Genomic DNA, 22,453 nt, shown 5'->3' with positions numbered 1-22,453 from the left:
TCCTCATATATGCATCTCAACTATCTCCCCAAGGTGGGAATCCTGCATTCCTGCCAGACTGGTTAAAGGATATACAGGGATATGGATCACATGAAGGGAGAGGAGATGAGTTTAACATGGCAACATATTCAGCACAAACATTGTGGTCCAAAGGGCCTGTCCCTGTGCTGCAAGGTTCTCTCTTTAGGTTCAAACTAAGTTTCTCCTAAATTCCATTTTGGACTTCCACCCCCATACGTGGAAACATATTCTTTGCTCAGTCCCTTCCACTAATCTCTTTCCTCATTACATATGCCTCTTTTAGATCACCTCCTCCGTCTTTGTCCCGAAAAAATATCCCAGACTGATCAATAATTCCATGTAGATTTTACATATTGGTTTCAATAAACTTCTTGTGAATTCTGTGCTACTCAATGGCTTCTGTAAACAGAGACCAGGATTGTGTACAGGATATACAAACCACATTATCAAGTTACATAACTAAGGGGAAAGATGCTATTAAGCTGTAAAGAAGGCAGAGAAAATTTAAGAGGATGTTGCCAGGACTGATCTGGCACTCTGGTGTCAGGACAACAGTCCCTAATGTCTTGAATGTCTTGAATGTCAAAAAAACTAAGGAGCTGATCGTGGATTTTAGGGGTCACATCATCCGAGGACGTACGCACCATTGAAGATAAATGGGGATACTGTGGATAGGGTGAACTGCTTTAAATACCTGGGAGTCCACATCTCAGAGGATCTGACATGGACATCACACGCTGCAGCACTGGTGAGTAAGGCAAGGCAGTGCCTTTACCACCTCAGGCAATGGAGGAAATTCAGAGTGTCTCTTAGGATCCTCCAGTGCTTCTACTCAACGCCTGTGGAAAGCATTTTGTCCAGAAACATCACGATTTGGTTTGGGAACTGCTCTGCCCAGGACAAGAAGGCTCTGCAGAGTAGTGCATTCGGCCGAACGCACTATGGGAACTACACTCGCCCCCCTGCAGGAACTATACATCAGAAGGTGCAACTCCAGAGCCAACAAGATCATGGGAGACCCCTTCCACCCCAGCAACGGACTGTTCCAGCTGCTACGGTCAGGCAAACGCCTCCGTTGCCATGCTGTGAAAACGGAGAGGATGAAGGAGTTTCTTCCCAGAGGCCATTAGGACTGTAAACTCCTGTCTCACCATGGAATAACTTTACTGTACCAATTTACTGTTGTGTGGTGTCTTTTTAAAATTGCTGTTTTTTCTTTTTTTTCCTCCCACAAATATGTAATATGTGAATATGTGATTCTGTTCCATTCTGTTTTGTAGTTTTTTTGCACAATTCCCCAAGCATTGCCTTTTCATTTCACTGCACATCTCGTATGTGTATGTGACGAATAAACTTGACTTGACGCAAGGACCTGAACTGCAGAGAAAGGTTGGACTTTATCCCTTGAGGCGCTGAAGACTGATCTTGCAGAGGAATATTAAAATATGAGGGAAATAGAGAGGCTAATGCAGTCGTTTTCCAGGATTGGGGAATCAAGAAATAGAGGGCATAGATTTAAGTTGAGTGGGGAAACAATTAAGAGGAACATGAGGGGTTACCTTTTCACTCAGAGGGTAGTGAGTATATCGATTGCTCTGCCGGAGTGAGTGGTTGAAGAAGGGACAATAACTACATTTAAAAGACATGTGGACAAGTACTTGGATAGGAAAGGTTTAGAGGGATCTGAGCACAGACAAATGGGATGAGATTGTATGGAGCATCTTGGTTGGAATGAACAAGTTGGCCCAAAGGACCTGTGTCCATGCTGTATGACTCCATGGTCTTTCCTCATTAAAATAATAAATACAACATTTACCATGGTAAAATCATCTTCTTAGAGTGCACCGTTTTATTTTATTTTCATTTTACACCTTAACTTATAGTTATTAAAGTTCTCTTCCCATCTGTTGTTAAAGAATTAGATGAGAAAATATGCCTTGCCAGTGATAAAATGTCACCAATGTTCCAGTAAGGAATGTGTTTTATACTTAAAATAACTCAGGAGGGGACCATTTGCCTATTCAAATCCACTCCCGCTCCGGGAGAGCAATCCTAGCAGTCCCATTCCTCCTCTCCCACTTCCTTGTAAACTATTCTTCTCTTCCTGCAATAAGCCTGCATTAAGAAGTAACATAGAGTAGCCAATAAACCTGCCAACATATCTTTGGGATGTGGGAGGAAACAGGAGCACTCTCAGAAGATATCCAAAATGCTGGAGTAACTCAGCGGGACAGGCAGCATCTCTGGAGAGAAGGAATTTGGTGACATTTCGGGTCAAGACCCTACTTCAGACTGATGTCAGGAGAGTGGGCGGTACAGAGATAAAATGTAGTCGGAGAACGTAAGGCTGGTCACAGAGGGGGAGCAGTGAGAGAGGATGTTGCTGAACTCTCGTCGGAGAGAGGGGGAGAACTTCTTCAAAGTAGACGCACCTTGAGGAGACTTTGCAGTGGAGCAAACAAAACATGTAGGAAAGAATGGCAGATGCTGGTTTAAATCGTAGACACAAAATGCTGGAGTAACTCAGAGAACATGCAAATTCTACACTGTTATCATCGGAGATCAGGATCAAACACAAAAAATTGGAGCTTGTTGGAAGCATTACTACCTGCTGCACCATCTTAGTGACGGGCAATTCCAGTAATTGGGTGGCACAACAGGAAGTACTACTGCCTCATAGAGTCTCTGGTGCTAACCTACCTTTGGATTCTGTCTTTCCTACATCTCAAAGTTTGATTGGTTGAATGGTGGAGCATGGAAATTAATGTGAAATTAATAGAAATTAGTGAAAACACCATTTCATTGTTTGGGTTTTACCAGGGGTCACAGTTTAAGAATAATGGGTAAGCCATTTAGTACTGAGATGAGGAAAAACGTCTTCACCCAGAGAATTGTGAATCTGTGGAATTCTCTGCCGCAGAAGGCAGTGGAGGCCAATTCACTGGATGTTATTAAGAGAGAGATTTAGCTCAGGGCTAAAGGAATCAAGGGATATGGGGAAAAAGCAGGAACGGGGTACTGATTTTGGATGATCGGCCATGATCATATTGAATGGCGGTGCTGGCTCGAAGGGCCGAAGGGCCTACTCCTGCACCTATTTTTCTATCTCCAAGTTCATTAATTGATTGAAAGATACAGCATGGACACAGACCATTCAGCTCGCTGTGTCGAACCTGTTCGCAATAGTTCTACGTTATCCCACTTTCACATCTACTCCCTTCACATAAAGGGCAATTTATACAGAAGCCAATGACGCTACAAACCCGCTCGTCTTGGATGTGGGAGGAAACCGGAATACCTGGAAGAAACCCTCCACACAGCCGGCACCAGAGGTCAGGATCGAACTTTGATATCTGGAGTTGTGAGCCTGCGGCTGTACTAGCTGCGCCAATGTGCCGATAGGTTAATTGAATATTGTACGTCTGGGTAAGTGGGAAAAGAGTAAAAGGGGGACGTTGACAGGAGGTGAGAGAATAAGTTGCAGGAGTACAGGCACATGCATTGGCAATCGGACGGATGGAATTGCTTTTTTTTAGTGATACAGCGCGGAAACAGGCCCTTCGGCCCACCGAGTCGGCGCCCACCAGCGATCCCCGCACATTAACACTATCCTATACACACTAGGGACAATTTATACATCTACCAAGCCAATTCACCTACAAACCTGTACGTCTTTGGAGTGTAGGAGGAAACCGAAGATCTCGGAAAAAACCCACGCGGTCACGGGGAGAATGTACAATCTCTGTACAGACAGCACCCGTAGTCAGGATCGAACCCGGGTCCCCAGCGCTGAAAGGCAGCAACTTCCCGCTGCGCTGCCGTGCTGTTCTAGGAGCTAGTATTCACCCGATTGGCTGTGGCTGACGTAATATCTGAGTAAGGAGGTTATTCTTGAAAATACACGTAGTGAAGAATATTATTTTAAAAATTCCTGTTTGTTAAATAGCAAGCGGGTGAGGTCTAAGCGCTGGCAGCAAGTTGTCTAATGAGTTTCCAGTTGACAGGCACGTTATCTGGCTCTGGTGTAGGTGAAGTTGCGACCTCCCGGCCAGGGGATGGCGCTGCTTAAGCCTCGTCCCCTGCAGTCCTCCCACAATGCACGGCGGGGCTGTCATGGCGTCGATGGAGATGCATTGTTGAGGCAACTCCGAAAACGCTGGATTCTGCGGGCCAGAGATAGTCATGGCTACGATCTTCGGCCGGACCTGGCTTGCCTGGAGCCTCGGAAACCTGGGCCGGCGGAGTTACAAAGCAGGTCAGTTGCGGGCATACAGAAAAAGACACAAAGTGCTGGAGTGACCCAGGGGGGGGGGGGTCAGACAGCATATCAGGATAACTTTGATAGATGATGTTTCATGTCGGAATCCTTCTTCAGACTGATTATGGCGGGAAAGGGGAGAGAGCTGGAAGCGAGGTGGGGTCAGGACAAAGCCTGGCTAGTGATAGGTCGATATAGACGAGGCGGAGTGTTTGCTAGGCAAGTGGTTAGACAAAGGCTAGAGGTGAAAAGACAAAGACATGTGAGATAAGGATAGAAGAGGCATGATGCCAGGGGAAAGAATATTGGTGGAAGAGGAGAAAATCCAAATCCAAGTGGGGCAGAAGGGAAGGAGAAAACATAGGTTGGCCCGGCACATGTGGGGGTCACTAGAGGTTCCAGACTAGGGTTGCCAACTTTCTCACTCCCAAATAAGGGACAAATTCCCAACGGCAATTCGTTGACCGACTCTGCCGTGGCTGGGTGAATGATGAGTTAGCCCGGGTGCTGGATTGTACACAAAGCCCAGCCGGCGGGCATGCTGAGGAGTTTCAGTCTGATGTGGGGGTGGGGGGAAGAAAGGAAGAGGTGGAGCCAGTGGGCTGAGGGAGAGCTGAGAAGGGGAGGAGAAAGTAAAGACTACCTAAAATTAGAAAAGTCAATGTTCATACCGCTGGGGTGCAGTGCCCAAGCGAAATACGAGGTGCTGCTCCTCCAATTTATGGTGGTCCTCACTCTGGCCATGGAGGAGGCCCAGGACAGAAAGGTCGGATTCGGAATGGGAGGGGGCGTTGAAGTGCTGAGCCACCGGGAAATCAGGTTGGTTATTGCGAACCGAGCGGAGGTGTCCGGCGAAGTGATCGCCAAGCCTACGCTTGGTCTCACCGATGTAGAGCAGCTGACATCTAGAGCAATGGATGCAATAGATGAGGTTGGAGGAGGTGCAGGTGAACCTCTGCCGCACCTGGAAAGGAGAAATATAGATTGTTTTCTCTGGAATAATAGTTTCTATGTTCTCCCTGTGACTTTTCTCTGTGTGCTCTGGTTAATTTACCTCTGTAAACCCCCTAGTGTGTAGGATAGAACTAATGTATAGGTAGATGATTGCTGGTCAGCTCAAAATTGGTGGGCCAAAGGGGCCATTTCCACGCTGTATCTAAACTAGGCAGAGGATTAGGGGAGACCTGATAGAAGTATACAAAATTATAAGATGTATTGATAGGGTTGATAGTTATAAATCTTTTTTTCCCCCATAGGGTGGAAATGTTAAAATATATAGTTTTATGGTAAGAGGGGAAAAGTTTAAAGAAGATATGCGAGCCAAGTATTTTCACACAGAGATTGGTGGGTACCTGGAAAGCACTGCCACAAGTGATGGTGGAGGCAAATAAGATAGTGTAATTTAAGTGGCTTCTGGATCAGCCCATGAATATGCAGAGAGTGGAGGGATATGCATCACGTGCAGGTAGAGGATATTAATTTAACTTGACGTCATGTTTAGCACAGATATTGTGTGACAAAGGGCATGTTCCTGTGCTGTGATTTTCTATGTTTTATGTAAACGCTGTCTGTATTCTGCAGGTGGAAGTATTTCACATGGGTAAGGATTTAGCACCATGCAATAACAAGCAATAGTTTGCGTTCATATAGCCCATTTAAAGTAGGGAAACATCCAGTGGCTCCACATACATTGATGATGAGCCATTGATTTTAGAAATAAAAACATGAAATCGCTGTAAATATAGCAGCTCAGGCAGTGGAAAGAGAATCAGAGTTGAAATTTCAGGGCAGAGCTCCTTAATCATTAATTTTCTGCAACTCAGTACACAACCTTGGATTACCTTCAAAGCAATTAACAGGTAACACCATTTCTAGCACCATCACCGACTTCATCAATTCCCACGCCCTACCTGACCAAGCCTCCAAACTCATCGTTCCCCAGCCCCGCACGGCCCGTTTTTACCTTCTCCCAAAAATCCACAAACCCGGCTCTCCCGGCAGACCCATTGTCTCTGCGTGTTCGTGCCCCACCGAACTCATCTCCACATACCTTGACTCCATCCTATCCCCCTTGGTGAAATCCCTCCCCACCTATGTTCTAGACACCTCAGACACTCTCCGCCGCCTCCACGCATTCCACTCTCTGGGCCCTCACCCCCTCATCTTCACCATGGATGTCCGGTCACTCTACACCTCCATCCCCCACCAGGATGGCCTCAGAGCCCTCCGGTTCTTCCTCGACCAGAGGAGCAACCTATACCCAGCCACTGACACTCTCCTCCACTTAGCGGAGTTGGTCCTCACCCTCAATAACTTTACATTTGACTCCTCCCATTTCCTCCAAACACAAGGCGTAGCTATGGGCACACGCATGGGCCCCAGCTACGCCTGCCTCTTTGTCGGGCACGTTGAACAATCCTTGTTCGAGACGTACCAGGGCCCCATCCCCGACCTCTACCTCCGCTACATTGACGACTGCTTTGGTGCCACCTCCTGCACCCACACACAACTGACTGACTTCATCCACTTCACCACCAACTTCCATCCGGCACTCCAATACACCTGGACGATTTCCGACACTTCCCTACCATTCCTTGACCTCACCATCTCCATCGCAGGGGACAGACTCCTGACCGACATACATTACAAACCCACTGACTCACATGGTTATCTGGACTACACGTCTTCCCACCCTGCCCCCTGTAAAGACTCCATCCCCTACTCCCAATTCCTCCGCCTACGCCGCATCTGTTCCCAGGATGAGACATTTCATACCAGGGCATCGGAAATGTCCTCGTTCTTCAGGGAACGGGGATTCCCCTCGCCACCATAGATGAGGCTCACACCAGGGTCTCATCCATACCCCGTAACACTGCTCTCTCTCCCCATCCCCGCACACGCAACAAGGGCAGAGTCCCTCTGGTCCTCACCTTTCACCCCACCAGCCGGCAAATACAACACATAATCCTCCGCCATTTCCGCCACCTCCAACGTGACCCCACCACTCGCCACATCTTCCCATCTCCCCCCATGTCTGCCTTCCGCAAAGACCGCTCCCTCCGCAACTCCCTCGTCAATTCTTCCCTTCCCTCCCGCACCACCCCCTCCCCGGGCACTTTCCGTTGCAACCGCAAGAAATGCAACACCTGTCCCTTCACCTCCCCCCTCGACTCCATTCCAGGTCCCAAGCAGTCGTTCCAGGCGCGACAAAGGTTCACCTGTATCTCCTCCAACCTCATCTACTGCATCCGCTGCTCTAGATGTCAGCTGATTTACATCGGTGAGACCAAGCGTAGGTTGGGCGATCGTTTCGCCGAACACCTCCGCTCAGTCCGCAATAACCTACCTGACCTCCCGGTGGCTCAGCACTTCAACTCCCCCTCCCATTACCAATCCGACCTCTCTGTCCTGGGTCTCCTCCATTGCCAGAGTGAGCAACAGCGGAAATTGGAGGAACAGCACCTCATATTCCGTCTGGGGTCCTTGCGTCCTTATGGCATTAACATTGAATTCTCCCAATTTGGCTAGCCAGTGCTGTCTCCTCCCCTTCCTTAACCCTCTAGCTGTCTCCTCCCACCCTCCCATCCGCCCGCCCTCGGGCTCCTCCTCCTCCCCTTTTCCTTCTTTCTTTCCCCACCCCCCATCAGTCTGAAGAAGGGTTTCGGCCCGAAACGTCGCCTATTTCCTTCGCTCCATAGATGCTGCTGCACCCGCTGAGTTTCCCCAGCAATTGTGTGTACCAACAGGTAACAGCAGTTGCTCTGGTTCAGTTCAGCATTCAGTGATCATGATGTCGTCCCTACTTAATGAAATAAAATGCAGCTTGGATGACCACTTTGCTTAATACCTCCAATCAGCCTACACAGATGAATCTGAGCTTTATACTGCCTGCCATTTATTTCTCCATTCCCACTTGTCTTTGATCTATGCTGTTCCAGTAACAGCAGCTCTTTTTCCGTAGTGCAGGCCTTGAGGCCTAATATTGAATTAAACAATTTCAGAATAGCCAGTCTTTCTTATCACTCTTGACTCTTGAACAGACCTCTCATGTACTCGGGATTAATTCCTGATCTTCCAATCTACCTTGTTGCAGCCCTTACAGTTTTTTATCTGCACTTTTTAATGTTGCTGTAATACTATTTTGTGTTTATTTTCTCATTGTACTCGTGCATGGTCTGATCTGCCCAGATAGCATGCAAAACAAGTTTTTCATTAACTCGTGCACAGTAATGTTCTCTTTCCCCTTGCCCTGCCCTATTCCAGCCCCACCTGCTATGCGACATAAAACATGCTTGCCTTCTCATATTTTAAGTCCAGGGAAATCAAAGGGAAACGGGGACTCTGTGTTGGGACATGAGTGTACCAAAGAGGGGAATGAGCAGAGTGACTTCTTCTTTCGTGTCCATCTTCCATGTTTCAAATGTTGACATCGCTGTCATCGTCCATCCTGAAAAGGACGCAAGCTTCCGGGAGCCATCACTTGTTGCAATAGATGATGGTGGTAGCAGAATTAGCTCAGGATACCTCCAGTTTCCACCTGCATGACATGGACGCTTCTGCTTTGGGGCCAGCAGAGTGACTGGGGAGGCGATAGAAATGGATGCACGCCACAGGGAAAGAAGGAGGGTTAGGTCGGGTACTCGGGATTAATTCCTGATCTTCCAATCTACCTTGTTGCAGCCCTTACAGTTTTTTATGTGCACTTTTTAATGTTGCTGTAATACTATTTTGTGTTTATTTTCTCATTGTACTCGTGCATGGTCTGATCTGCCCGGATAGCATGCAAAACAAGTTTTTTCATTAACTCGTGCACAGTAATGTTCTCTTTCCCCTTGCCCTGCCCTATTCCAGCCCCATCTGCTATGCGACATAAAACATGCTTGCCTTCTCATATTTTAAGTCCAGGGAAATCAAAGGGAAACGGGGACTCTGTGTTGGGACATGAGTGTACCAAAGAGGGGAATGAGCAGAGTGACTTCTTCTTTCGTGTCCATCTTCCATGTTTCAAATGTTGACATCGCTGTCATCGTCCATCCTGAAAAGGACGCAAGCTTCCAGGAGCCATCACTTGTTGCAATAGATGATGGTGGTAGCAGAATTAGCTCAGGATACCTCCAGTTTCCACCTGCATGACATGGACGCTTCTGCTTTGGGGCCAGCAGAGTGACTGGGGAGGCGATAGAAATGGATGCACGCCACAGGGAAAGAAGGAGGGTTAGGTCGGGTATTAAAGTTGGAGAAGCCACCCAAGTGGTATATGAAGTGAGGCTGTTTGTGTGTGGCCTCACTCTGGCAACGGAGGAGGCCCTGGTCAGAGAGGTTGGTGTGGAAATGGAAAGGCCCCCATGGTTAGCAACTGGGAGATCCAGTAGGCCTTGGAGGAATGAGCACAAGTGTTCGGTGAAACACCTATCCAAGATGTTCAGGATATTTCTCAAAAGATGGACTCTTGCCTAAAATAAGTCATGCAAGTGAGGTACTGTTAGAGGTTTTCAGTGTGCTGGAGAAAAAAAAATCACATTGTGTTTAACTGTAGCAGTTAATTACATTACACGTTCCCTTCATATTTATGGAGTTATTTCTTCAGTTTAAGTTTCATTTTTGGAATTGCCTTAATAAAATGTACTGATTGTGGTAGAAAAATGTAATCGCCTTGGAGCTTTGAAGATGCAAGAGTGACTCAGTGCGGCACCTCATGCATAAAATGACCTTTCTTGCCAGGAGGAGAATTTGTGCAATGACCAAATCATTTAAAAGCATATCTAGAGGAAATTTAATTGAGGTGGAATTAACCTACGTCATGTAATCACAATGTATGAATTTTTTGAATGTGGCACCAAAATAAAGGAAGCAGTGAGCCTCAAGAGACAGAGTATTTAATTGTCATATGTACCGACAGTGGAAAAATGAAACTCTTGCTGCAGCATAACAGGCTTGCAAACACAATATACATTGAGAATATAAAATAAATACAAATTCAATAAATTAATCACCACAATATTAGTCCTTCCTGATGGTAGGAGCAAAATGAGGGAGTGACCAGGGTGATGTGGGTCTTTGATAATGGCTGCCTTTCTGAAGCAGCACCACCCACAGATCTCTTCGATGGTGGGGAGGTCAGTACCTGTGGTGGATCAGGTAGTGTCTACCATGCTCTGTGTTCTTAATTCCTGGGCATTCAAGTTGTTGAATCGGGCTGTGATGCAACCAATCAATGTACTCTATCACGCACCAGTGTAAGTTCAAGAGAGTATTCGTTGAGATACCAAATCTCCACAATCTTCCAAGGATGTTGAGTTGAAGAGCTTTCTTTATGAATACATCAATATGCTGGGCCCATGACAGATCTTCAGAGATCCATACCCAAGAACTTGAATTGTAGAATCTTACCACTGCCAAACCGTCAATGAAGACAGGTTCGTAGATTTCCTTTTCTGAAATCAACAATGAGCTCCTTGGTCTTGCTGACATTGAGAATCGGATTGTTGTTCTGGCACCATTCAATCATTTTCTTAATCTCTCTCCTATACACCTACTCGTATTTACCGGTTAATCCTCAAGCAATAGTGGTATCATCAACGAATTTAGAACAATTTAATTGCTGTGGAACAGTGTCTGGCTTCGCAATAATGGCTATAGAGCAGGAGACAGCACACAGCCCTGGTGTGCTCCTGAGCTGATGGTTATTGCGGAGGGAGTTTTGTTGCTAATTTGGTCAACTACTCATATGAAAATTAAATATTTATCATTGTTCGTGACCTTTTTTCTATCAGTCTGGAATTTTGATTTGATTTGTTGTATAGTTTTTTGCAATAAGTTTTTAAATATTTAGCTTTGTGAATTTTTTTATTTGCATGTATCAACAGGTGCCTTTCTGCAAAATGACTGGCTTCACAGAGTCGCCCTTTTACCAGGCAGCTACTATGGAAGCAACTCTGCTCTGGGAGAAATCTTAGGCGTCAGAAAACCAAAGACCGAGAATGTCATTGGGCAATATCCTCCTGCTCTTTCCACCAGTAAAGGTAGGTTTTATTATGAGATGGGATTTCTTCAAAGTTGTATGAATGTCCTATATGAATATTTTTTGAAAATGATCACAGATCTGCAAGTATTCAGCAGGTCGTGCTGCATCTGTGAGGTGAGAGAGAGATAGAGAGAGAGGCTTGACAGTTTTTGCTTCAAATCATCTCTTCATAGATGCCACATGATCTGATGATTATTGTTAGTCTTTCCTGATTCCACCTGTTTCCCCAGGATTTGTTTTGTGAATATATTATAATTTAGAATTATTTTTTGGACTTAGAATTGGCAGGTTGATATTTTAAACTAAAGCACACAAGCCATTCCCTGTCAGGCATGTGAGAAATTGCAGGATAAAAATGAAATACTGTGGGTGCTGGCGATCAAAAATAAAAACAGGAACTAAAGATTAGTCAATGATCAGTCAGTGGCATGAAATATTAACTCTGCTTTCACTTCTCTGCTTTTATGAGTGAAATTGGTTAGCACAATACTAACAGCTCACAGTTGTATACATGAGAAATCTTGCTTTGAAGAGCCCATTAGACGAGGGGTAAGTTGAATGGCCTAGCCCTAGAGGATAAGGAGTGAATTTGGAGTTAAGGCCATTGGGTCAAGGCAGACAAAGCTTTACTCCCAGAAGGCTGGATCTTCTTTGGTAATAATTTATTTTCCATGGGAATAATTATTTCCTCAGTGGGAACTCTGTTATTCCTGGAACTAGTCGTTCAACAAGTTAAGCTTAAAGAGCACAAGGGAAGATTAAAGTTGGAGTCACGGTTGTTGAAATCTTGAGGTCTTGAAGGAATGTATTGCATTCTAATCAGTTTCTTGTCTTTTACTAAATAGCATTATATATGAGTTTTGTACCCAGTTTTAAAGACAGGCAATTCAGTCCTCAATCCTGTAATTCAGTTCAATTACGACGTATCTTTTAGCTACTTTTTTATAATTCCCATGATAAGATTACCCAACATAATTTTGTCAGTCTGTTTTCAATTGTCATAATCACTGCATGTACCCATACCCTCTTGTTGCTTGTATCATCTCTCAACTTTCCAGACTTAAGTTTATATGATTCCTTCTAAAAATACTCAATAACCCACCAGAATAATTTTGGTAAATGTGCACGATAGCTGAGTATCCAGAACGCAGTAGTCCAGAATCTATGGATGCAAATATCTTCTGGATATCAGAAACTCACCACATGCTCTATGCTATACCTTTGCTCAGCACAAGGTTCATTTTCCTGAATGGCTAAAGTTGTGCTTCTTTCCCACAGTCGAGCAGGAGAACCTTCTCCTCCACCAGCCAGACCAGCCGACAAACCCACAAGTGCTGAGAGTGGCAATTATCGGGGCCCCGAATGCTGGTAAATCCACGCTGTCAAATCAGCTTCTAGGCAGAAAGGTAAACATGCCATTTTGTGGAAAGAGCTAAAGCTTCAGGCAGTCAATGACCATCTTCAACAAGACAGTCTATCCATTTAATCTTGGCATCCAGTGGAATATATGGAGGGGTAAACTGACAGAGATAAAGAAAAGTATGAGAAACTGGGATGGCATACATAATCAGAGTGTTTATTCCAGGGTAGGAGTATCAAAAACAAGTGGGCATAGATGTAAGAGGAGGGGAGGGTGTTTTATAGGGGACAAAGATACATGAGACTGTGGATGCCAGAAATTAGAATAAAAAACATGCTGGTAGAATTCAGCGGATCAAGTCGCATCTGTGGAGGCAAAAGGCACAGGGTAATGTTTCTGTGTTGTAAATTGGTGCTCGGTCAAGAACCCTAAGCATAAACATAAATTAAGTGAATGACACATCCTTTGCTTCCCCAAAGCTTTTCCTTCATCTACTAGTTCCAGTTAGCCATGCAAATGTATTGGCATCCTTTCCACCACTACAGAAGGGATGTGGAGGCTTTGGAGAGGGTGGAGAAGAAGTTCACGAGAATGCTGCCAGGATTAGGGGGTATTAGTTACAAGGAGAGGTTGGAAAAACTTGGATTGTTTTCTTTGGAGACCTTTATAGACGTATATAAAAGTATGTGGGGCATAGATAGGATAGACAATAAGAATCTTGATCCTAAGAAATGTCAAAGACTAGGGGGCATATGTTTAAGATAATAGGGGCAAAGTTAAAAGGAGACGTGCAAGGATTTTTTTTTTACACAGACAGTGGTGGATAGCTGGTATATGCTGCCAGAAGTGGTCCTGGAGACAGATACAATAGTGGTGTTTAAGTGGCTTTGAAATATACACGGATTTTCAGGGATATAGATCACGTGCAGGCAGAAGAGGTTAATTTAATTTGACATCATGTTGGGCACAGACATTGTAGGCTGAACAGCAGTACTGTTCTGTGTTCTATCACATTTGCCTTTCTGGTTTATGTTGTAGCTGTTGAAAATGTATCCCCTGTGCCTGTTCAGCTTCAATCACAGTTGCTTTTCTGCTTGCGTAACAGGTCTTTCCAGTTTCATGCAAAGTCCATACGACACGGTGCAAAGCTCAGGGAATCATCACAGATGGAGAGACACAGATAGTATGTGACTGCCTTTGAAATATTTGTTTTCCTTTCAAATGATCCATGTTGTACTTTTGTTTTCGAGAGCACACTGCCAAAAATGGACTCGGTAGCTTCCTGTTCATTCTGTGTACTTGTTTGGCCCAGACACTGCTCTCTGCTCATCTGGTGGTTCTTGCGACAGAATAATTCTTGTCCAACAAGCATGTTTGGAAAGCAAGCGATGCTAGGATATTGACCATGGCAGTAAATTAAAAAAAGTTAGATTCAGTGTCCAGTCCACTTTGCACACCCCTTTGAAAGACTGTTTACATGAAGTGAAATGATTTGAGAATTTGAATTATCTGAATTATCTGGCTCTGGTGATTAATGTTATTATCTAGATGCATGATATCTAACATCTCTTCCTGACTACTGAGCTGCTCCAACTTATCCATTTACACTTCCCTGAATCCACCGTCTTTCATGTCCATCTACTTGGTGAATACAGATGAGCCCCCTATTATCCACACCCTCTGCCAAGACATAACAACACGTACACTGACTTGTCACTGGATATCTTTGTTCTAGTTCTCGTCTCTTTCTCCACCTTTATTTCTCCATTTATTGCTCCCCCACCCAGTCAATAACCCATGTGTTCTTCTAATTTTTCTTTGTATTTCCTCATCTCTGAAGTGCATCTAATTCTATTTGATAAGGTCCCACGTAGGTGATTAGTGGGTAAAATTAGGGCACATGGTATTGGGGGTAGAGTGCTGACATGGATAGAAAATTGGTTGGCAGACAGGAAACAAAGAGTAGGGTCCCTTTCGGAATGGAAGGCAGTGACTAGTGGGGTACCGCAAGGATCGGTGCTGGGACCGCAGCTATTTACAATATACATCAATGATTTAGATGAAGGGATTCAAAGTGACTTTAGCAAATTTGCAGATGACACAAAGCTGGGTGACAGTGTGAACTGTGAGGAGGATGCTTCGAGAATGCAGGGTGACGTGGACAGGTTGGGTGAGTAGGCAGATGCATGGCAGATGCAGTTTAATATGGATAAATGTGAGGTTATCCACTTTGGTAGCAAAAACAGGTACATTATTATCTAAATGGTGTCAAGTTAGGAAATGGGTAAGTACAACGGGATCTGGGGGTCCTTGTTCATCAGTCAATTAAAGTAATCATGCAGGTTCAGCAGGCAATGAAGAAAGCGAATGGCATGTTGGCCTTCATAACAAGAGGAGTTGAGTATAGGAGCAAAGAGATCCTTCTACAGTTGTACAGGGCCCTAGTGAGACCACACCTGGAGTATTGTGTGCAGTTTTGGTCCTCTAATTTGAGGAAGGACATTCTCGCTATTGAGGGAGTGCAGCGTGGGTTTACAAGGTTAATTCCCGGGATGGCGGAACTGTCATATTCTGAGAGAATGGAGCGGCTGGGCTTGTATACTCTGGAATTTGGAAGGATGAGAGGGGATCTTATTGAAACGTTTAAGATTATTAAGGGTTTGGACACGCTAGAGGCAGGAATGTTCCCGATGTTGGGGGAGTCCAGAACCAGTGGTCACAGTTTAAGAATAAGGGGTAAGCCATTTAGAACGGAGATGAGGAAACACTTTTTCACACAGAGGAAACACTTTTCCTCTCAACCTTACTTTCCTCACCAAAGAATGTGGCATCCTTTAAATGAGATACATTTGTAACAAGGAAATAATATAGCAACATAATTTATCTTTATTAATTGTTCTTGCTAATCTTCAATGCCCCTTCCAATGCCCCATTCCAGCCTCCATCCTTGAAAAACAATAGATTTTTTAATACCTTCAGGTACACATCTTCCTCGCCCTCCCAGCTCATGCTGTGCATTTGATCTTCCTTGTGAAGTGTTTTGTGAAAGGTTCTGCATAGGTGCAGCCCATCACTCATTCCTATACTGCTTATGTCCTTGTTCACTCTCACCCTCTTTTACAGATTCTCCTCGACACTCCTGGACTCATTTCTCCCATCAAAAAGAAAAGGTTGGATATTCGACATTTATATCATGTTTTCCTCTTTCTCAGGCTTGTGAACATCAATTGTTCTTAATGAGTTAACCATTTCTTTCCTGCTAGGCACAATTTAGAAAACTCACTGTTAGAAGACCCCTGGCAATCCGTGAAAGCAGCAGACCTGGGTGAGTGGTTTATCTTGGACCCAACCAGTTTCTTTTCATATACACCAGGGTGCAATGAAATTCCTTGTGTGCTTGAAGCTCGTAGAGGAAACAGTATACGGCATGGATAGATACAACCATAAATACAGCAGTGACTAAATAACAAAAAAAGGTGCAAAGATTGCAACACAAATCTGATCTGAAGTAGTGCCACAAAAATACTAAAGTTTAATAATGGCATAACCAAACGAGGTAGAATAAAGAATATGTGGCAACACTTCCGAGAAGGGAATGTGAATGGTGTGGTTGGTTCAGAAGTCTGATAGCCACGGGGAAGATGCTTTTATTAAGTTTGCATGTCTGAGCTTTCCGGCTCCTGTATCTTCCGAGGCAGATCTGACTTTTGCTACCAAAATGTAAAAGACAGAGCCAGCAGAGGATGGGAAGATGTACCTTGCATTAACTTTATTTTCCGGTTCTAAATGGGTTTAAAAGACATTGAGCTCACCCGGTAGAAATGTCATTTTCAGAGATCGCCCCATCGCTATATTTACAGGACACACACCAAATATTTAATTTTTTTATGTCTTTTTTCCTAGTCCTTGTTTTGGTTGATGTGTCTGACCACTGGACCCGTGGCAAGCTCCACACCGAAGTGCTGAAATGCCTGTCACAGTATTCACAGATCCCAGCAGTTCTCGCCCTGAATAAGGTAGGAAGGGACTGATATTACCTTCTCATTACTGCCATTGCATGAATCTGGACCAGCCATTCTGTCTGGACTTCATTTCAGGGGAGAAATACTTGGGAACGAGAAGTTTTATTAAAAAGTCGGTCTGATTGTTTTTGTGCACCGGGTCAATGGATAACACTTCCCTCTAGGTTAGAGACTGTGGGTGTGAATGCTGTATGAGCAACTTAAGCACAGCTTCCAGGCCCAGGCTGGTAGTATCTTTCAAAAATATGGGTAGATATTAGTTTAGTTTAGGTTAAAGAGTTACAGTGTGGAAACAGGCCCTTTAATCCAATGAATCCTGTAAGGCAACAACTGTTCCGCTGCGCCACTGTCGCCATTTATATTCTGTAAAACATTTGGGTTTGGGTCAGCCTTCGTTGGTTGCTCTATCCAAGTCAAGATGCTTTGCTCAGTATCATCAGCACGTTTGAGATAAGTATGTTACAGTGTTTATATTAAGTATGGAAAAGTTTCCATCTGCTCAGACCAGGTGTGGTTCATCACGAGTGGGTTGGTTTTTAATTTTAAACTCGCACAGTCCTCTGCCCTTGTCTGTGTCTCAAATGAGGTATTACATTCCATCTATCTGCCTGAGTGTATATCAAAGATCTCAAGGCAACTTTACTGTTTTGGGCTTGAATTGTATTCAACTAAAAAAATTCATCTCTTAAAATGTATAGGAATTTGTTGTGCACGTTAGCGGTTGCACATCTCTATTTGCAACAGCCGCTACGCTTCAGTTGTGTTTCCCACTTTTGGACATCCTGTGATTGTGTAAGGTGATCGACACACACGCAACTTCTTTATTTTCCCGTAAGGGAAGGACCCTGAAGATGTTGTGCATGATCCTTGGATGATTTCACAATAAATCCGGAGGGCTCTCCAAACCAAAGAAATTGGATTTATTAGCAGCTCAATGAAAACAGCTCAGAGATGCAAGGAACTACAGATGCTGGAATCTTCAGCAAAACTGGAGGAACTTAGCAAGTCAGACAGCATCTGTGGAGGGAATGGGCAGTCGACATTTTGGGTCGGGGCCCTTCTTCCAGACTGTTACAGGCTCAGTTTGCTTTTGCCTCTCGATTCTAGGTGGACCTGTTAAAGAATAAAGGCCTCCTCCTGGAATTGACCATCAGGCTGACGGAAGGTGTAGTGAACAACAGGAGACTGGAGGTAAAGTCACAGTTCAGCGCGCAGCCACAGCCTCGGGTGCTCACCAGCTTGCCGTCCGGGCAAGACAGGACTGGAAATGTTAATGGTGAAGCAGAAGGCGTGCAAGTCAAAGAGGCTGGAACCCAGGAAAGCACGTCTGATATGTTCAAGGAAATCCCCAGCACTCACCCGCAGGGAGGTTTACATCAAGCACAACTACCTGGTGACTGTGTTTCTGCCAGAGACAATTGGCCAGAAGGAATAGAGGCTGCTCAGGAGCAGGGATCTGCTCCAGAGAACATCCCTGAGCACGGGAAATACTGGCAGGGATGGCCTCACTTCAAGGAGGTGTTCATGCTTTCAGCAGTCAATGGCGAGGAAGTGGAGACGCTACGGGTGAGTGTGAAAAACTACTTTCTACTGGTCTCTGCCTTGAGAGAATGGCCAAACGTAATGTAGAGTGTGACTTGATTGCTAGACTAGAAAATTGTGAATTATGTTAGTTAGAGAAGGGGGTGAGGGCTTTGATGGAAGGTTGGGACTTTATGTCTGGGCAATGGGTCTTAATGTCATGCTACAGAGATCCAGGCTCCAGATCCTCTGGTTTTAAATTACCTCTCCCAACCCTGTACAAATAGTGAGTTGATCGAGACAAATGATTCACCATGGCAAAGTTTTCAAATACTGGGGACATTTATTTACAGAAATAATTAACCTGGAAGGAGAATGAGGCAGGTAGTGCAAGTGGTTGAAGGAGCAAATGCTTATGTTGCGTCAAGACTGAACTAATTATATAATGCAATGTTGGTCCCTGAAAGCATTCTAGGTTCTTACATTACGATTTATCTTGGTGTACAGAGTTACCTGTTGTCAAAGGCTCAGCCAGGATCGTGGGATTATCACAGTGATGTCCTCACTGACCAGTCGCCGCAGGAGATATGCTGTAATCTGATTCGGGAGCAGTTATTGGAGCACCTGCCTGAGGAGGTGCCGTACAACATCACACAGGTACTGGTGGTAGATCGGACACTCACTCCCCTCAAATCTCCTGTCTCAGCTCAGGTCCTGGTGCAGAGACTTTAGGCACTCATAACTTTGCGTTAAGGATCCCAGTGTCTTCAGCAAGTGTATTTGTGTATTAAAAAAATGTACTAACAATAAGAGTACTTTTAAAATAGTACACAACTTCATAACTTTGCTATGAGTTATAACTATCTGCTGGGGTAGGCACAAAATGCTGGAGTAACTCAGCAGGTGAGGCAGCATCTCTGGAGAGAAGGAATGGGCGACGTTTCGGGTCGAGACCCTTTTTCAGACCCCTGCTGGGGTGGATGTTAAAGATTTGTTGGCATCATGCAATGACGGGCTTGGATTTCATGCATTCTCCAATTTTCCCACTCCAGCCCCAACATCACCAAAGCTTCTGATAGTTTGTTACTCATTTCATTACTGTTTATTGGATCTTGCTTTGAGCTAATTGATTGCTACATTTGCAATCAAAAATACCTGCTTATTCATTTTTGGGGTGTTTACGTTGCTAAGTGATCATTTCTTGTCCATAACTGCCCTGGACAAGTTGGTGGGAAGTGTCTGCCTTGAACCGGTGCTCCACAGGGTGCAGGTGGTACTGTAATGCTGGTTGCAAGGGAGTTCCAGGATTTAGACCCAGTGATGACACTGATAAGTCAAGATGGTATGTAACTTGGAGGGGAGCCTGCAGGCAGTGGTTTGCCCATGCTTCCCTTATCCTTGGTGGAGGGGAGGTCAGGGTGCGGGAGGTTCAAGGGAAATAACTATGGTGCTGTTTATACACTATTCCTGCATTGAGAAATGTTTTTCTGTATTCAATGTGATCAGTGTTCTGCTAATCCAGGACTAGCCTCCTTCCCACTTGTACAGAACTGCCACATTGTTGACACTAATTACTGCATTCCATCTGACAGTCGGCAGGAGAATGAAGATGTGTACTATTTTAAAAGTACTCTTATTGTTAGTACTTTTTTTTTTTATACACATATACACTTGGTGAAGACACTGGGATCCTTAACTTGGCCTTAACCTTTGAAGCCCAGTCTGGGTCCCACCTACCACGCAGCTCCTTCCCCCTTGACTGGTGCGCCCCACCCCTTTCCACATCCCCCAGCCCTGGCCCATGGAGGGGGGGCTGATAGTTTCACTCGCTTGTGGTGAGGACAGTCTGGGTGTAGATCATGGTCATGATATCTGTCCTGGGTGAATACAAAATCAGTCTAATAAACACTAACCATCTGTCTATCCTCAGGACACAGAGATGTGGGAAGAAGGACCAAGTGGGGAGCTCCGAATTCTACAGAACCTTACTGTTGTTAAGAAGAATCATGCTGTGAGTATGCACATGGAACTGTGCCACTGCATTCTTGCAGCAGAGTCAGTGATTTGTTTAGTTTAGTTTATTGTGACGTGCATTGAGGTCCAGTCAAAAACCATTTTGTTGCATGCTATCCAGTCAGCATACATGATTATTGATTACAAACAAGCCACCCTCATTGTACAGATACAGAATAAAGGGAATAACGCTTAGTGCAAGGTAAAGTCCGATTAAAGACAGTGCGAGGATCTCAAATGGGGTAGTGAGGACTGATGATAGGATGGTTCAGTTGCCTGATAACATCAGGGAAGAAACCTCCCTGAATCTGGAAGGCCATAGCCCCCCACCTTCCTTTATTGCTCCTACTGTCCCTCATTCAATTCCACACTTCTTTTCCTGTCAGCTTTTTGAATGCACAGTGTTTTGTTCTCTACTTATCCCATTGTTGCTCACTCCACCCCTAGCTCCCCCATCTGACTGTTATCTGCCATTGTTACTCCAGGACCTTTTTTTTGCTGTAGATTCCAATTCTGCAATCTCCAGTGAGCCAGTTGGCTACAGCTCAGGCACGTCAGCTTTTTCCCCTAGTTTGCACATTTGTAATGGTTTGTTATTATTCTCAAAACACTTATTATATAGTGGTCTTTTCTATCCATCAATTAAGTTGATAGTTTTCCACCTCTTGCCTTTGTGGGATGAAATTGCAGCTCTGTGTCAAGTGGGCCTCTGCCACACAGTAAACTTCCCAAATCTCCATGATTTAACAGAATGCCACATGAACAAGAACATGGAACAGTGCAACACAGTTACAGGCCCCTCACTGCCCGCCCCTCCTCCCTCGAATAATTTTCAGCAAATGAGATCTGCCGATCTTTTGTTAAATTACACTTTAAAATATTTTTGCTTCCAGAAATTGGTGATTGGCTATGGAGGTCAGCTGATTCGTAAAATTGCCCAAGATGTGCGGCTGAACCTGATGAACATCTTTCTTTGTGATGTACAGTTAAAACTTTGTGTGAAAATCAAGAAGTGAGTCCACTACGCCCGAAGCCTCCCCAACCATGCCGAATCAGTGGATGCAACAAGCAAGCTGTGTTGACAGCCTAAAGTGACCTGTAGCCCAACCTCAGGACTCCTGTGGGAAAGCCAGGCCTTTTGTGGCTGAAGTTTAAAAAGTTGGTAGTTTGCCAGGAATGTGAGCGGATTATTTTTCCAGCGTGGGGTTTAATTTAAATATTCTCCCATGCAATCAGTTCCTACCACTGAACGCCTTGACAGGTGGGCTGGGGTTGATGTTCAGTGAGTTTTTATTGCATCCCCCTTGGTGTGAGGTAACAGCTAAACACAGCATTTTTTTCATACGTGGGCATTAGTGGCAAGGCCAGTGTTTACTACCCACTGCACATCCATCAAATTGGTCGCTGGACCACTTCAGAAGCAGATCAAAGTTGACCATATTATTGCGAGACTGCGGTCACATATGGCCCGTACCTGATGAGATCAGCAGGTTTCCTTCTGCAAAGGGCAACTTTGATCCAAGTGGGTTTCTGCGACTATTAACAGTTTCATAATCCATTTTTATTGGCAATAACAGCAGCACAGCGCCAGATATTTAAACTAATGCTCACAGTGGGATTTGAACTCTTCTACCATAGAGTTAGAGCCCAGTGATGTGGCACAAGCATGCCCGACAAACTTGTGTATTTGCTTCGAGACATCCCAATGCTCATCACTTACCCGTGAGGCAGGAGTCCTGGCACTAACTTCAGCCACCAAACATCCCACAACTGCAATCTCTGTAAGTGGTCAGATGGCCAGGGTGTTAGCATGGATTATAGCCGTGATTAACCCCTAATGAGGTAATCGGAAATCTTGTTTTCTTCCTTTTCTGTGTTGGCTGCTCTCTGAGCAGTTGGGTCATTTGTTTATCTAACATTATGAAATGTCAGAATGCAAATTAAATTAAAAAAATATTAAGCCGTTCCTTGTTTTTCAGCCTCATGAGACTCGCATCATTTAATGAAAGCTTTTACACAGTTAGAACAGAGTACAGAGAAAGATTACTACTTTCGTTCCAACTCTTCCATTTTGCTTTTTATCGTGCTTCCTTCAGCTGCTCAGCAGGAGGGGTTGAGTCTAAGGTAGGAAATAAGCAATGATTTGCAACTTGTTTCCCCTGGGGTTTTGAACAGTGGGAGCCTTTTGCTGCCACGCCTGAAACTGAAATATGAGCTTGTCACTTCCTAAATAT

At 44.7% G+C, this 22,453-nt stretch overlaps 1 protein-coding gene across 1 annotated transcript; it reads left to right on the top strand.

The window, feature by feature from the left end:
* The first annotated feature begins 4,086 nt into the window (after positions 1–4,086).
* Positions 4,087–22,192, top strand: eral1 (Era like 12S mitochondrial rRNA chaperone 1). Its single transcript, XM_033045822.1, has 11 exons — positions 4,087–4,276; positions 11,146–11,301; positions 12,582–12,709; positions 13,769–13,846; positions 15,787–15,833; positions 15,927–15,988; positions 16,567–16,679; positions 17,793–18,251; positions 18,714–18,863; positions 20,137–20,217; positions 21,113–22,192. Exons 1-11 carry the CDS (start codon positions 4,204–4,206, stop codon positions 21,233–21,235), a joined length of 1,470 nt encoding a protein of 489 aa, XP_032901713.1. The 5' UTR covers positions 4,087–4,203; the 3' UTR covers positions 21,236–22,192.
* Positions 22,193–22,453: the final 261 nt, after the last annotated feature.

This window comes from Amblyraja radiata, chromosome 28 (assembly GCF_010909765.2).
Source record: "Amblyraja radiata isolate CabotCenter1 chromosome 28, sAmbRad1.1.pri, whole genome shotgun sequence".
Classification (NCBI taxonomy): domain Eukaryota; kingdom Metazoa; phylum Chordata; class Chondrichthyes; order Rajiformes; family Rajidae; genus Amblyraja; species Amblyraja radiata.
The sequence above is the reverse complement of the archived record's forward strand: the minus strand, read 5'-3'. Positions and strand labels throughout refer to the sequence as shown.

Excerpts from the sequence above, each read along its gene's own strand:
- eral1 (XM_033045822.1), top strand. The coding sequence starts at position 4,204 with ATGGCTACGATCTTCGGCCGGACCTGGCTTGCCTGGAGCCTCGGAAAC. Across the intron at positions 11,302-12,581 it reads TGCTCTTTCCACCAGTAAAG|TCGAGCAGGAGAACCTTCTC; the intron begins GTAGGTTTTATT and ends TCTTTCCCACAG. Across the intron at positions 15,989-16,566 it reads CGTGAAAGCAGCAGACCTGG|TCCTTGTTTTGGTTGATGTG; the intron begins GTGAGTGGTTTA and ends CTTTTTTCCTAG.